Source organism: Mytilinidion resinicola, assembly GCF_010093595.1.
Source record: "Mytilinidion resinicola strain CBS 304.34 unplaced genomic scaffold BDZ99scaffold_25, whole genome shotgun sequence".
In the NCBI taxonomy this organism is placed as follows: domain Eukaryota; kingdom Fungi; phylum Ascomycota; class Dothideomycetes; order Mytilinidiales; family Mytilinidiaceae; genus Mytilinidion; species Mytilinidion resinicola.
Genome location: NW_022985461.1, coordinates 37,301 through 50,959, shown reverse-complemented (window position 1 = coordinate 50,959; position 13,659 = coordinate 37,301). Strand labels below are relative to the sequence as shown.

General features: G+C 51.1%; 6 protein-coding genes across 6 annotated transcripts; 5 read left to right on the top strand and 1 right to left on the bottom strand.

Annotated features, from left to right (window-relative positions):
• Nucleotides 1–1,117: 1,117 nt before the first annotated feature.
• On the top strand, nucleotides 1,118–1,462 carry BDZ99DRAFT_399203 (uncharacterized protein; the record flags this gene model as incomplete). Its single annotated transcript, XM_033716122.1, has 1 exon — nucleotides 1,118–1,462. A coding segment is annotated over one exon (345 nt), but the record flags the coding sequence as incomplete, so codon positions are not given.
• Nucleotides 1,463–1,827: 365 nt separating this feature from the next.
• BDZ99DRAFT_511851 (uncharacterized protein) lies at nucleotides 1,828–3,329 on the top strand (the record flags this gene model as incomplete). The annotated part of the gene is made up of 3 exons (XM_033724587.1): nucleotides 1,828–1,855; nucleotides 2,113–2,223; nucleotides 2,270–3,329. The coding sequence occupies 3 exons, from the start codon at nucleotides 1,828–1,830 to the stop codon at nucleotides 3,145–3,147; spliced, it is 1,017 nt and encodes a 338-aa protein (XP_033570652.1). The 3' UTR covers nucleotides 3,148–3,329.
• A 980-nt stretch (nucleotides 3,330–4,309) lies between these two features.
• Nucleotides 4,310–6,539, top strand: BDZ99DRAFT_502925 (uncharacterized protein). Its single transcript, XM_033723928.1, has 2 exons — nucleotides 4,310–5,964; nucleotides 6,019–6,539. The coding sequence occupies exons 1-2, from the start codon at nucleotides 4,409–4,411 to the stop codon at nucleotides 6,173–6,175; spliced, it is 1,713 nt and encodes a 570-aa protein (XP_033570651.1). The 5' UTR covers nucleotides 4,310–4,408; the 3' UTR covers nucleotides 6,176–6,539.
• Nucleotides 6,540–7,270: 731 nt separating this feature from the next.
• BDZ99DRAFT_467819 (alpha/beta-hydrolase) lies at nucleotides 7,271–8,661 on the top strand. The gene has a single exon (XM_033721106.1). The coding sequence runs from the start codon at nucleotides 7,700–7,702 to the stop codon at nucleotides 8,513–8,515; it is 816 nt and encodes a 271-aa protein (XP_033570650.1). The 5' UTR covers nucleotides 7,271–7,699; the 3' UTR covers nucleotides 8,516–8,661.
• Nucleotides 8,662–8,940: 279 nt separating this feature from the next.
• BDZ99DRAFT_526168 (uncharacterized protein) lies at nucleotides 8,941–10,075 on the top strand (the record flags this gene model as incomplete). The annotated part of the gene is made up of 3 exons (XM_033726109.1): nucleotides 8,941–9,096; nucleotides 9,159–9,656; nucleotides 9,716–10,075. The coding sequence occupies 3 exons, from the start codon at nucleotides 8,941–8,943 to the stop codon at nucleotides 10,073–10,075; spliced, it is 1,014 nt and encodes a 337-aa protein (XP_033570649.1).
• A 1,056-nt stretch (nucleotides 10,076–11,131) lies between these two features.
• Nucleotides 11,132–13,642, bottom strand: BDZ99DRAFT_575766 (uncharacterized protein; the record flags this gene model as incomplete). The annotated part of the gene is made up of 2 exons (XM_033728506.1): nucleotides 11,132–13,227; nucleotides 13,291–13,642. The coding sequence occupies 2 exons, from the start codon at nucleotides 13,640–13,642 to the stop codon at nucleotides 11,288–11,290; spliced, it is 2,292 nt and encodes a 763-aa protein (XP_033570648.1). The 3' UTR covers nucleotides 11,132–11,287.
• Nucleotides 13,643–13,659: the final 17 nt, after the last annotated feature.

Here is a 13,659-nt window from a genome sequence, read left to right as displayed (position 1 = left end):
CAAGGCCAGAGAATTGTACGAGCTCGAAGACATGTCAATCACACTCGCCACTTAGCCGACTCTGCTAGAACACGGCTGGTCACTATCATGTCAGCAATCTCATAAGGACAGGTCTTTTCCATGTCGAACTTTCGAGCGGCGAGCTGGCATTAGATTGCAGATGACCTTCATAGATCCTCAAAACGTACTTGGGCACAACGAGCGGTTTTTTGAGCGGATCGGCCGGTTTATGTTGCTTTCATTCGACAAGTTGGGCCCAGTCGTTGTCCTATTGTTTGCTTGCGCCATGATATGAGGCGATGAGGCGACTTGTTTGCTCATCTACGGAGGTCCCATTCACCCCCACCGGCGCTCTAGATACTTTGCTTCTCACCGCTCGCCCTTGAGATCGGCTTCACCGGTAATTGACCGCCATGAGGCGACGTAATAGTCTTCATAACATGCGAATCCATTGAACGATCTCCAATTGTGGAACGACAGTACGTTACTAGAGCAGTGAAAGTCGTCTCGTCTCCTTCCAAATTTTATGGTCCCGTTTCATTCTATTTATACATACTGCGTACTCGCTTCGGCCTGCTGCATTCCGTTGACCTCTCGATTCGTTGATGAAACAACGAGGTTTACTCCTTTACAAGTTTGTGGCCAGCCATCTTGATGTTTGCTTCTTATCTCATCATATAAGACCTCGAGGAATGCTCTCCCCAGGCTAACAGGGATATTCAACTCTACTCAAACCGCCAATACTTTAGGTGTAGCGATATTTGAGCTAGATCTAACCTCACTGTCATCATGGCCGCCCATACTCTACGTTCCCCCATGCCACACGACGACTACCATCGCTCCTTGCCTCCGTCACCATTCGACATGGATGCCCGAAACCCACGCATCATGAATGCATCTTTCGATTCTTGTCGCACGGGTATGGACGGACCCGACTACTTTGGTGCGATAGGAGGGCCATTTGCGAATGGCCCTCCTCAGAGAATGCCACCTCCACCTGGACTCGACCCGGAGATGATGATGGGCTGTAGTCCGCCAAATGTGGATGATCTTGTTCGAAGGTGGGTCTCTCCCGAGTACTTGGACGATGCACAGTTTCTAACCTCTCGCTTCCTCAAGGACAAACCTCCTAGTTCAATTCGTCAATGGACAAATCACTTGGGCGGCGAAATACGGACAGTTGCAGCCGAAAATGTGTTCAAATGGAGTATTCCCACAAGATTTTCGATCACCGAAAACACTTGAAGAGGTCAAGTGCATTGATCCCACAACATTGGATCGCATTTTGAGAAGCTACAATCTCCCGACTGATCTTCGTTCTCTGCAACTCACATCACGAGATTCCGTCAGCCCGAGAACAGCGCTGGACGCAAAGCTGTGCACATTGTTCGACTTCCTCGGAGCCGTGCAAATATCAGATCGACAACGAAGGAAGAGAGGGGCAGCTCTCCTGCCGTATTAGCCGACTGGCCGTCAGGCCGTTTAATAGAGACCCTGACTTTGGGCGAAATGTGAAATTGATTTCTGTTTCCCCAGCCTTTTTGGTGCTTTGTGGAATGTCTATCGTCGTCTATCACGCCTTCGGTTCAAATAAATTATCTCCGGCCCTTCAACTGACTGCATACCTCGCACTCCGCATTGCATGGCATAGTTTGATTTCTGGCGCTTAACCTAAATAGGAAACTTTTCGCGGGGTGGGCGTATCTATAAGTCTTCAAACCGATCAGCTATTGTTCTATCAAGACTATATAAGTTCTCCCACAATTTGTTCTGCACCATCAGCTCCGCTCTCATCTAGTACACTCTCCGCTATTAATCAGTTTAGACATGGATATAATTAACAACCCTACTTTCGGTATGCCAGTTTGCATGGTCCTCGTTGTACTCGTACTATGGTTTGGGGTCAAATCACTGGCGACAAAAAGAGATGAAAAGGTTGTGCTCCAAGCTATTGTGCAGTCACGGACAGTTTTTCCTCACGTACAAGTCGCCTCTGGGACTTACTAGTGTCTTCGTCTTCCCACCAAGCAACCCGTGGTCGGTTTCCTTGGACCAATGTCTGATAAGCTTTCCAGATACAACCAAATCATCAGCCTTTGAAAAGTCACCAAGCGCCGACCAAAGATGTGTACAATGAGATCGACCCGTTGCTGGACTTCAATTGGCGAACTATAGAGCCACTCCAGATACGACCCTTCAAACCCAGATACCACTTAACAATGGGTAAGATTTCATAGCAGGCCTCGGAGCCCTATCTGACTTCATGTAGCGCTCCAGAATACTACAATGTCAGAGCTCGTTGCAGTAGACAAGACCTATGTCGATCGCATCAATCTCCGTCGTCAACTCATCAAAGACCGTCCTAATGATGTTCTGGCAGCAAACCCAAGCATCGTGCCAGCTGTCAACGAGTTTCACGCCTGGATGTTCGGGACATATCTCCCGAGCCGGTACAGTTCCATGTTCAAACTTATCCCAGCCTCATATCCAGGAACGAGCGCGCAATTACTCAATTGCATCACGTCCGAGACGATTCCCATCAGCGCAGAAGACGCAGTCTTATCTCTTCGCCTGCTCGGGGAACACATCGATACCGACTTCCTTTTCCTCCTCCCTTCCGAGTCTCCAACCGACCAGGGAAAGTACAAACTCGAAGGCTTTATAACTTGCTTCCCCTCCGGTTTCGACACGCCCAAGAAGCTAAATCTCAAGCTCGCTGAAATTCATGCGCCGGTGCCTGGGTATGGCGCGAAGATTGAAAAGTCTATGGACCGCTTCTTTGCCACTCTACCCACAGGCAAGATCGTTCTCCGCACCAATTGGAGCATCACGACCAATACCAATCTGTTCAGCCTAGGTGGCAACCATCTGTATGAAGGCGAAGAGGCGGTGGAAGAGATGGTGAATATTGATGAGACGGTGCTCAGATGTGAGCGTCAGACGTTACATCGACTGCCAAAGAGCCAGGCGCTAGTATTTGCGTTCCGCACATATCAGTATCCTATCAGGGCGGTGAAAGAAGAGGGCAGTGGAGAGGCATTGGCTGATGCGATAGACGGTTTGAGCAGTGGAAGTGTACCGGGCATGGCGGTTTACAAGAGGGGAGTCGTATGGGGCAGGGCTGTGAAGGCGTTCCTGAGGACTTGAAAGGAAGTCCGCGCTTCGAGGTTAACGATGTTTGGGTTGCCTTGATGCATTTCTCAGCTAGTCATAACCCCACATCTATATTTGCTACATAAGTTTGAAATGCGTTGGAGCACTGCAGACAGTGGCAGAAAGATTTACGATCAGGAACTAGACACAGTGACATCAATATGGAATCGTACACACCCCATATTCAATTCTTTGCACACATGCTTGCTACTTGATCTACCTAATAATACTTCTGAACTTGATCAATATGACCAGCCCTAAAAAATGTGAGGTCGCAGGCAACGCCGTCTAAGGTGGTCCAAAGAGGCACCATACTGACCAAAAGGGATAAAACACATATTCTCGGCACCCCGAAAGCGTGTTGAAGCACGTTAAAAAGTAGTAGATATGCTTACGCTACCTCGTGACAGGGTAGTATACTGCCCCCATGGCTGACAGTCATCCTTGATCACATGACTTACGCCACCTTTCCACAGTCCCTCCGAGTTTCAAAGGGAGAGCAAAGCGCGTCAAACAGTAGAAGACAAGTCTGCACCACTGCCTTGGCTATTAGTTTCTGTTGGCTGTCGACCTTTGAACCCGTGGACAAGCGGTGAAAACTCGTAATCACATGTCATATCTGCCTACATGAACTCTTCCTCTCTTCCTTTCTTCCTTTCTCATCTCATTTTCATCAACGGTGAAGGCTAAAGCCAGCTTCTTAACGGCGTCCGTCATCTAGACCCAGGCCTGCCACACCACACCACAACACCACGCCCACATCCTGCTACCCCATACGGAAGCAACACCTCGATAGTAGCATCAGCCCAGACGAAAATGAGTGAGTGGACCGCGCGTCATTGTGGCAGATTCACCGATGTAACAGTGTGCAGGCCCGCTGAGGTGGTGAAGCCGCCCATCGCGACTTCCCTCAACTTCCCCATACCCACAGCCTCGGGCCTCTAGCGCGCACACGCTAATCTTTTTGGCTCCACGATCTGCAATTCACTGCGGGTCCATATGCAGCCCTACCCGCCATGCCGCGCCACCCCTGCGGGTCGACGCGCCGAACTGGGCGGGGCGCGCACGAGCCAGGCCGCCAGTTTATCTTCTCCCCGCGACGCGTCGTCCTCCGTCTCCTCACAAACTCTCTCGCCAGCGATCAGCCAGCTATCAGATCTCCACAACCACACCCCGCACCATCAGAATTTCTCTCTTCTCATCTCAAACTCTACCCTCCCGATCAATTGCGTACAGAAAACACCCCGAAATCGCCATGCTTCCTTACCGTCTTCCCGCTCCACCATACCTCTACTCCGGACCTTCACCACCCCAGATGACTTCACCCGAGGTCACAGAGACCGACCTGTGGACCTCAGCTGCTCGCAGATCGCCTGCCGTCTCGGTGGCATCGTCTGGCCTCAGCTCGCTGGAGGACGCGGAAGACGACTTCGGCCGCCTCATGATTCAGAACGCACGAGCAGAGAAACGCCTGCGAGAGCTGCTTTCCGGGAAGAGAGTCGAGCCTTTCCGCAAAGCACGCAAATATGGGGCTTTGACTGCGGAGATTCTGTCCCGTCGCCAGCCTGCTCAGACAGGATTCAATGGCTCACAGGAAGTGGCAAAATGGATACCCGAGGTGGACGTTTTCATGACGCCGGTGGACGAGGCTCCAGTTGCACCTGAAGAAGACGTGCCTTTCGGACACGTTTTCCCGCGGGATTACGACGCCGGAATTGCTTCAGCTGCTGATCAAGATGGTCAATGGGACGAGAAATTGGACGAGAATTACGATGAGAATCACGACGAGAATCATGACGAGAATCACGACGTCGAAGATACCGAGGAACAATGGCCCTCGAAATTGGACGCTGGGACTCCTGCTGTTGCACACATGGCTGAAAGACCGAGGACCCCCTCACCACCTTCGTCCCAACCAGACAAGATCGCGAGTGACCTTCTGAAACGCCGCATTCTGTACATGGGTGCTGGATGCAAGACCCCCTCACCACCTGTGTCCGAACCAGATAGGATCGCGACTGAGTCTCTGAAACGCCGCATTCTGGAGATGGGTGCTCCGCGGTCTGCGACTACCAGGAAGACTCCCGTGCCACAAAAGAAAGTGGAGGTTGTCAGAGAGACTCTCGTGCCGCAGGAGAAAGTGGAGATTATCAAGAACACCTCCGTACCGCAAAAGAAAACGGAAGTTATCGAGAAGACTGAAGTCCCGATTCCAGAGACGGTCCAAAAGGAAGATCCAGCGGACACGATGCGGGCCCTTAGTCGCCTACTTGCACCGAAAACGTCCCCATCTTTCGTAGAAGAACTGCCCGCAAATACCCCCCGACCACGCAACCTACCCACCTCCGCGTTGGCACGCATTGTTGCTGATGCGAGAAATGCCGGGAAAACCGACCAAAACCGCCACAGAGCGTACAGCGATTCGACCATCAACTCATTGGAGAAGATGGTCGCAATGCCTGGAGATGACGAGACCGTCGAATCTCCGACCGAAATCCTCCCCTCTCTCGGTCCTGAAACCACCAAAACCACCGAAAACACCCAGCGAGGCCACGAAATGGGCCAACTTTCCAACATGAACGCCCGCCTCTTCGCCACGCGTTCCTCGATAAAGGACGCAAACAAGGGCATGCAGCGTCTGGAGGAGAGCGTCAGCGTCGCAAAAAGCGACCGAAGCACCTGCAGAGCGTGCAAATGCCAAAGCTACCATCAAATGGCACCACGACGAGGCCTCCGCGACCCTGCCCCGACATGGTTGATTCTGCTGCTTCTTGGCCTGGTTGCGTGGTACATCGTGGAGTCGACGCTTTGGTAAGTCTTTCTACCCTTCTGAGTACCTTTTTCTGGTGCTAATAGTTGCTTTAGTACCTACTTCTGCCAGCCAGCGTACGCGAAAAGTATGAAAGGCTTCGGAGTCTACGACTGGGCCCCGGAGCCACCATTCGTGACCTTGTCGCTGGCTCTGCGTCCGTTTGTCTGGCTCTTCCGGGCCTTTTTCTTATTTTTGAGGCGGGGAATTTAGGTGCTTTTTCTTCTTCTTCGGCGCAATAGGTGGGTACTTTTGGTTTTCTTTTTTTCGCACAACGGGTGGGCAGTTTGGGTACTTCTTAGGCACACTGGGTAGGGACTTTTGGCTTTTCTTTTGGGCATTGCGTGGGCGTTTTGGTTACTTCTTTTGGCATTGCGTGGGCGCTTTGGGCACTTCTTAGGGCCACTGGGTGGTTACTTTTGGCGTTTCTTTTGAGCATTAGGTGGACACTTTGTGAGCGTTTAGCATGGCGTTTTGGGAAAAAAGAGAGCACCCCAAGGGGGCCTCGGAGCGGTTGCCTTTGGAGCCTTTTGTAACGAGTCACGAATCACGAATTATGAACTTCTGTTTTGCACACCTTGATAGTGGCGTATGGTGCTTCTTGCCTATGCGAGATTTTGAAATTGTGATGTAAAGGTTTAGAGGTCGTGAATTGGACCTGTGTTCTTTCGTCTTTTGCGCAGCGTGATAGCGGTCTGGAGTGCTTCTTGCCTATGCGATCTTTTGAACCTGTGATGCCAAGTTCCAGACGTTGTGAATCAGAGCTACGTTTATGCACTAGGTGCGTTTCAAATCGCCTTATGTGAGCTATCGCTTTGGACGCGTATTCAGCACATCGAAGGGCTTCACGACCTTCTCAAAATCTCACGAGCGAATGTCATTTCTTGGACCGTGTAAGGCCTGATGGACTGACGTATCCACGAGAGCCCGGTGGCGGGAGCTAAGAACTGGCACAGGCGAAGTACCGAGGCGAAGTGACGTCCGCCCTTCGAATGTCACCACGAAAATGCTTTCCTGCTTCTGTTGAAGTCCTATTCCCTACTAACTCTCTCGTATTGTCTTCGCATTTTGTGCCTTTGTTGCATTTCAGCCGCCGCCATGGACTCCTCCCCGTCTGCACTGCTCAAGGTCCTCACCCCTAATATTCCCTTCATGTTCAAGACAGCACTGCTGCATTCATTATGGCTGTCTCCTACTTCTTCGAAATGGAGTTTACGGACCGAGCTTGTTATCAACATCCTCCGCCAATTGATAGCAAATCCCGGAAAGCCTTCCAGCATATCCAAGCAACAGTATCAATCGTGTAAAGATCCGGGAGTCAAAGGAGACATGTGGATCAGTCGGGTCACTGCGCCTGTGCCACTTGAGGACGACTTACGCCAACTACTTTTCAAGACGATCGACCAAATGAAACAAGGCGATGAGAAATATACGCAACCGCCGCTGCTTCCAGTAGAAGCCGAGTGGACCGGATACCGCGCAAACGTAGCAAAGGATGCGCCCGAGCCATCAATATCAGAAGAGCAGAAATACGAGAATCTCATGAAAGAAGTCACAAGCGACTTGACTGTGCTGTATTTCCATGGCGGTGCCTATTTTCTCATGGATCCCTCGACACATCGTCCTGTGACTAGCAAGATAGCCAGAATGACCGGCGGTCGAGTATACTCCGTACGATACCGTTTAGCACCTCAAGCCGCCTTTCCAGCTCAGCTTCTGGATGCTCTGGTGGCATATATGTCTCTTCTTTACCCTCCAGACGACGCCTACCATGCTGGAGTCCCACCAGAAAAAATAGTGTTCGGTGGCGATTCCGCTGGTGGAAATCTGTCTACAGCTCTGCTTCAGTTCTTGCTTCAACTGCACCGAAGCTGTGCTCCTAATGAGCTGCCGTCTGTTTCTTGGAACAACAAGATCTGCACGATTCCCCTGCCCGCTGGCGTAGCACTCTTCTCGCCTTGGCTGGACGTTACCCGCTCGCTACCATCGATCGAAGGGAACGTTATATACGATTATCTCCCGCCGCCCAGTATCACAGAGAAGAGCACATTTCCTCCAGACTTTGTTTGGCCCACCGATCCTCCTAGGGTAGACTTATTTTGTGAGGGCAGCGCACTGTGTCATCCATTGGTTTCTCCTCTAGCAGCAATGTCCTGGGAAAATTCCCCTCCTATATTCGTAGTCTCAGGGGATGAGACTCTCGCGGACGAAGCTTCAGTGTTTGCGCAACGACTTGCAAGACAGGGCGTCAAGGTCGTTTGGGATCGCTTCGAGGCAATGCCACATTGCTTCGCCATGGTATTGGAAGGTCTTGAGGGCAGTAGGATGTGCTTCACCGATTATACCGACTTCTGTAAGCGCGTTATGCAGAGTCCGGGCAGCATCAATATCGAAGGATATTTCATATCCGCAAAGACCTTGGCGAAAAAACATGTCGATGTGGAAAACCTGGTTGATATCAGTGACCAAGAGGCGTTAGACATAATGAGAGCGGCGCAGAAGAGGAGAATCACTGGCAAGGAGCGTGAAGGAAAGGCTCTTCCGATGTTATGAATGAGCATCGACCCTACGCAACTTTACAAGCTGTCTTGGATCAACTGTGGGCCGAAGTGACGTTACACTTCACGCGTCCATCAAACATGTAATTTTACCTCATTTCCCCGAATAGTTATAGAATTCTTTCTAATGAGTCACCGTTTCATGCGACAGTCGCTTCTTGATAAATGGTAGTTGCGAAGGAAGATTTTCTGAACAACCAAGGGCATAATCAATCACTTGCTACTGTTCTGCAGTGAGAGACTCCGAGCACTCTCCCTCTGTCATCAGCGTCCAAAACCAGCACTGTGCCTCTATCATCACTGGCTTATAAATACTTCCTCATTTCTCCCCCGTGCTTCTTCACCACCAACTTCTTCCTTCGTTACCAAAACACCACCGCCTCTACTTATCATAATCTACAGGCTCCAACCTTCCGCACAATGAAGCTCTTTTGTGCACTGATAGGCGCGCTCTGCATCTCTGGTGCTCATAGCTTGCCCGTCTCTGGCTCTCCAGATCCCCTCAATCCGAACATCCAGACTCTTCATCAGTTTCCTAAAGGTGCTTGGGTAGAGAATCTCGCGGTCCGGCAGAATGTAAGAGAAGGCTTCATGGAAGATCTCGAATTTGGAGTGTAACACTAAATATCTACAAATAGGGCGCTCTCCTTGTCACTCGTCTCGATGTACCAGAGCTATGGCAGATTGATCCCGTCTTTGACCCGATCAATAGCACTCCCCTCCACCCGAGCGGCAACGCTCGTCTGATCTACCGCTTCCCCGGCGCCACGGGCCTCATGGGTATCGCAGGAGTCAACGCTAACTCTAGTGATCACGACCGCTATGCTGTCACTGCTGTCAACTTCTCCCTTATGACCTTCACCGCCATACCCTCGAGCAGCAGCGTCTGGCTCGTCGACCTCACCTCTGAAAAGAACGACGTTCATGTGGAAAAGATCGCCGATATCCCCGAAGCTGGCGTCCTGAGCGACATCACGAACCTGGACATCCTCGGCAATATGCTGATCTCAGATAGCACCGCAGGTTGCATCTGGAAGCTCAATGTGAACACAAAAGAGTATGGTCGCTTCCTGTGCGACGACACGATGAAGCCGCTCCCCGCTGCAGGACTACCAGTCGGCCTCAACGGCATGAAGGTCGCCTACGATGGGATTCCGACATCTGGTACGCCTACTATGCCGACACTGCGAAGCAGACGCTGACCAACGTGGCTATCGATCGCGCCTCTGGCGCCACACGCAGCGTCTTCAACCAACTCGCAGCCAAGCTCACCGTCGACAACTTCGCTGTCGACTATGCCGGGAACATATGGGCCGCAGGCAACCCAACAAACACGGTGACCGTGATCGGCAAGGACAATAAGGTGGTGTGGACCATTGGTTCTAAGAACTCATCGGCACTAGCGGGCATCACTGCTCTTGCATGGAGGAGCAGAACAGACGGCCCCCTCTACGGTACCACTTGCGGAGGAGTCATCGCACCGGTGAATGGAACGTTCACGGAAGGCGGCAAGGTCGTGGCTATACAGATTTGGGGACTCGCTGGTGTGAACTAAACTTCTTCTCTCCACTACAACTTCGAATATCCCCAGGGGGCTACAAACACTTCATAGAAGGTGCAAAAAAATAGATGGCTAGGTTCTAATTCACACGCTTCTAGAAATGGCATTCGTTCGTGAAATTTTGAGAAGGTCCTGAAGTGGGCTGCGTACAACCCCCAAAGTGATATCTCACACGATGCGATTTGAGATGTGAGTATTGAATGAATACAGGTACAATTCACACGCTCCAAGAAATGATATTCGCCCGTGCTTTTTTGAAAAACTCCTGAAGGCCTTCGATGTGCTACACACACCCCCAGCGCGATAGCTCACAATGCGATTTAAGAGGTATCTGGTGCAAGAGCATAGGTCTAAGTCACGACGTCTGGAACTCGAAATCACGGTTCTAAAATCCTTAAATGTCCTGGGGTCCTCCAACGTATTGTCTACACCCCCAGCGTAACAGCTTATATGGTGCGATTTGAGATGTGCATAGTGAACGAACACAAGTCTAATTCACAGTGTCCAGATCTTTATATTATGGTTCTAAAATTCTTATACCCACTAAGGGTGCCCCAACATGCTATCCATACCCCCAGCGCGATATCTCACACAATCCGATTTGCAAGCTTCCTGGTGCTTAAACGAAGGTCTAATTTACAGTGTCCGGATCTTTACACCTAGGATCCAAAATCTTACAACACTATGAAGTCCCCTAAAGTCCTACCTATCCCGCCCCCTAACACGAACACTTACACAGGCCTAGTTCACGGTGTATAAACCTTTACATCATTGCCCTCCAGACTTGCAGCACCGTGAAGCCCCTCAAAGTCATATCTAACTCTCCAGCGCTCTACCGTAACGAACGCAATATGCGCCGTGCTCAATACAACATACACATGAACATAGGTCCGATTAATAACCTCCAAACATTTACATCACAATCTTAGAACTTCGTATAGGCAAGGAGCATTCCAAACCGCTATCAAGGAGCACAAAAGACGAAAGAACACAGGTCCGATTCACGCCCTCCGAACCTTCACATCACCTAGCACGATCGTTATTCGTATGACACTCGTGATATATGGTGTTGTTTATAACCCTATATCCTGGGTAGCTACGGCAGATATAGCCGGTATATACATGAATACACTATACAAATCATCCACCACCTGCTGCCGCCTTATTAGGAGCGCTTACGTCTTTACGTTCCACGGCTCTGTACGCTCAAAGCCCCAGCCTCCTCACTACCGCAACGCTTGCCCTTGCCTCACCTCCAGCTATGAGATGCCGCCTTTTAGCGTCACGGATAAGCTCTCCCCTCCAATACCAGAAAGTCTCGTGTAGCTTTGCTGCCGTCTCCTTGCCCTCGACCCTCGCGACCGCGTCCCGGACGATTGTAAAACGGCGTGTGCTGACCCACCGGCGATCCAGCAATGGGCGTGTGACGAACACATTGACAAGAGCCTTGGTCATCAGTGGTCCGATGGGAAGGCTATGGACTCTCAAATACTTCCAGAGGTAGTAAAGCGCGCGGCCAGATGACTTATGGGTGAAGCTTTCGTCGAGGGAGTACTGGTACGCAATCTGATGGATGAGCTCAACGCGGATCTGGTAAAGATCCACGAGTGGCTGATTACGGTACGGCGTCGGAAGATGGTCGCGACGCCGGGCATTGAGCACAATGCGGGACATATCCATCATCGAGCGGAGGCCACCGAGGATGTGGTGGACCGGGAAATTGGGGTTAAAACGCAAGTCGAGGCTTGAGACAATCTCGCAGAGTTTGTAGGCGTGAGCGCTGTCGGTGTACATTGTCTCGAGGACAATTCGGTAGAGAATTTGGGGATTGAATTGTGTGCTAGTTCGCAGAGCCAGCTCCGTGAGGAAGTCTACTACAGCCTTGGCTCCGCCGCCTGGTTGACGATATACAAGCTCGACGGACTCATCTACAGCAGCGGAAATGGGTTCTTCTAGACTTTCCATCTCGACAAGAAGCTCGACCAGAGCTCCGCCGAGACGTTTGCGATCGGATGTCGTTCGCGACTTGAGAAAACTGTTCGCACAGGTCATAAGCTTCGTCCGGAGACCTACGTCTGGGGCCCAGCCCGCAATCAAAGAGTGGATTGTTCTCTTGAGATTAAATTTAGCAACATAGCTTAAAACGTTTACTGGCCCCACGTTCTGGGCGGCGAGTTCTCTGTAGACCATGTCTATTATCTTCCGACGTGCATTTTCAGGCAATTGAGTTTTCGAGAAGGCGTCTACAAGCTGTAGCCACGAATCGAGCTCTGAAGCTCGCTGGTGGGGCTCGGGCTGGCGAGCAACGGACGCAGTGACTGCCCTGAATAGGCTCGGCAGAAGTGATATTGGGATCGTGTTAAAGGCGAGGAGCACATTATTCTTTTTCCTGTTTGCTTTTTTTAAGTTCCAACGAAGTAAGCCTACTAGATCCTCCACAAGAGGCTCCTGCTTGGATTTCATCCACCGCAGGGGCACCGGTCCGTAGTGGCACTTGAAGGTCCTGGTGATTTGCTGGAATAGCTCAGCATCGAACGACTTTGGAGAGACTATGTTCGCGCGAGTAAAACAGGATTGCCACAAATCGTTGTAAAGATGAGCGCGTTCGAGGTCCTGGAGGACTGTAGGGTTGGCAGACTTGAGTGTGTGAACAACGGTTAATATCTCCCCGTCGGTCATGTTTCGTTGGCTGCCGGGTGCGTTGAGTTTACAGATAGTCCAAAAAAAGTAATTGTAGCGTTGCTTCAGCCTCACAATCGAGGTATTCGTCAACTCCATTGGAGTGTCGTTCAACAATCGGAGCAAACGCTCGACATTGCCTGTCCCGGCTGCGTTTATAGAGGGCTCGGGTAGTAATAGGAGGATCTGGTCGAATGGACACTCAATATCCACCATGTGCTTGAATGCGAGCTGGCTGAATTTTTTGGACTCGCCTCCAGGAGGGCAGTATTCTAGGAATAGATTTCGTATAATTTTTTGGTCCGTCCTGCTGTTCACTAGGCTCTTGAAAGACAGTAGGCGATCATCAAAGGACGGTTCATCTTGGACCGGCTCTGCTTCAAGCTGCTCCAAATTGTCTAATTGTTTGGGTCGAGGGGGAGCAGGTGCCGAGAGATCTAGCAGCCATTGAGACAAGATAGGTAGCTCTGCAAGGGTAGACGTAAGTAAACGAGTTTAACTAAAGGCCCCAACGCTGATGCATGACATACCAGAACTCCCCGGTTTTGTACGCGAGCTCTTCGAAGGAGGTTGATATTTCCACGACGAAGGGCCGGTCAATGAAGGTCCAGTCGATGAAGGTCCAAAGAGCATGGCCGGGTTGGGAAATGCACCTCCCCCTCCAGCTGCCGCGAGATCCATCATACGGCGTTTGGAAGCCCTTTTCCTAGCTTCCAATGGCCCCGGGACATTGCTGCCATGGCGTCGCTGGCTCGAGAAGGACGCCTGAAGAAAGCGGTGGTAGACGTCGGCGAGGAGCTCGTCACTGATCCAAACACTGTCGACCAAAGGAGGGCGAATGCGGTGCACTGCTCGACGGCAGGCAATGGCAGGCGGGGACATGAGGTAGAGGGGTTCAT

Coding starts and splice junctions, on each gene's coding strand:
- BDZ99DRAFT_467819 (XM_033721106.1), top strand. CDS start 7,700: ATGTCTCTTCTTTACCCTCCAGACGACGCCTACCATGCTGGAGTCCCA.
- BDZ99DRAFT_502925 (XM_033723928.1), top strand. CDS start 4,409: ATGCTTCCTTACCGTCTTCCCGCTCCACCATACCTCTACTCCGGACCT. Junction 5,965..6,018: donor ATCGTGGAGTCGACGCTTTG/GTAAGTCTTTCT, acceptor TAGTTGCTTTAG/TACCTACTTCTGCCAGCCAG.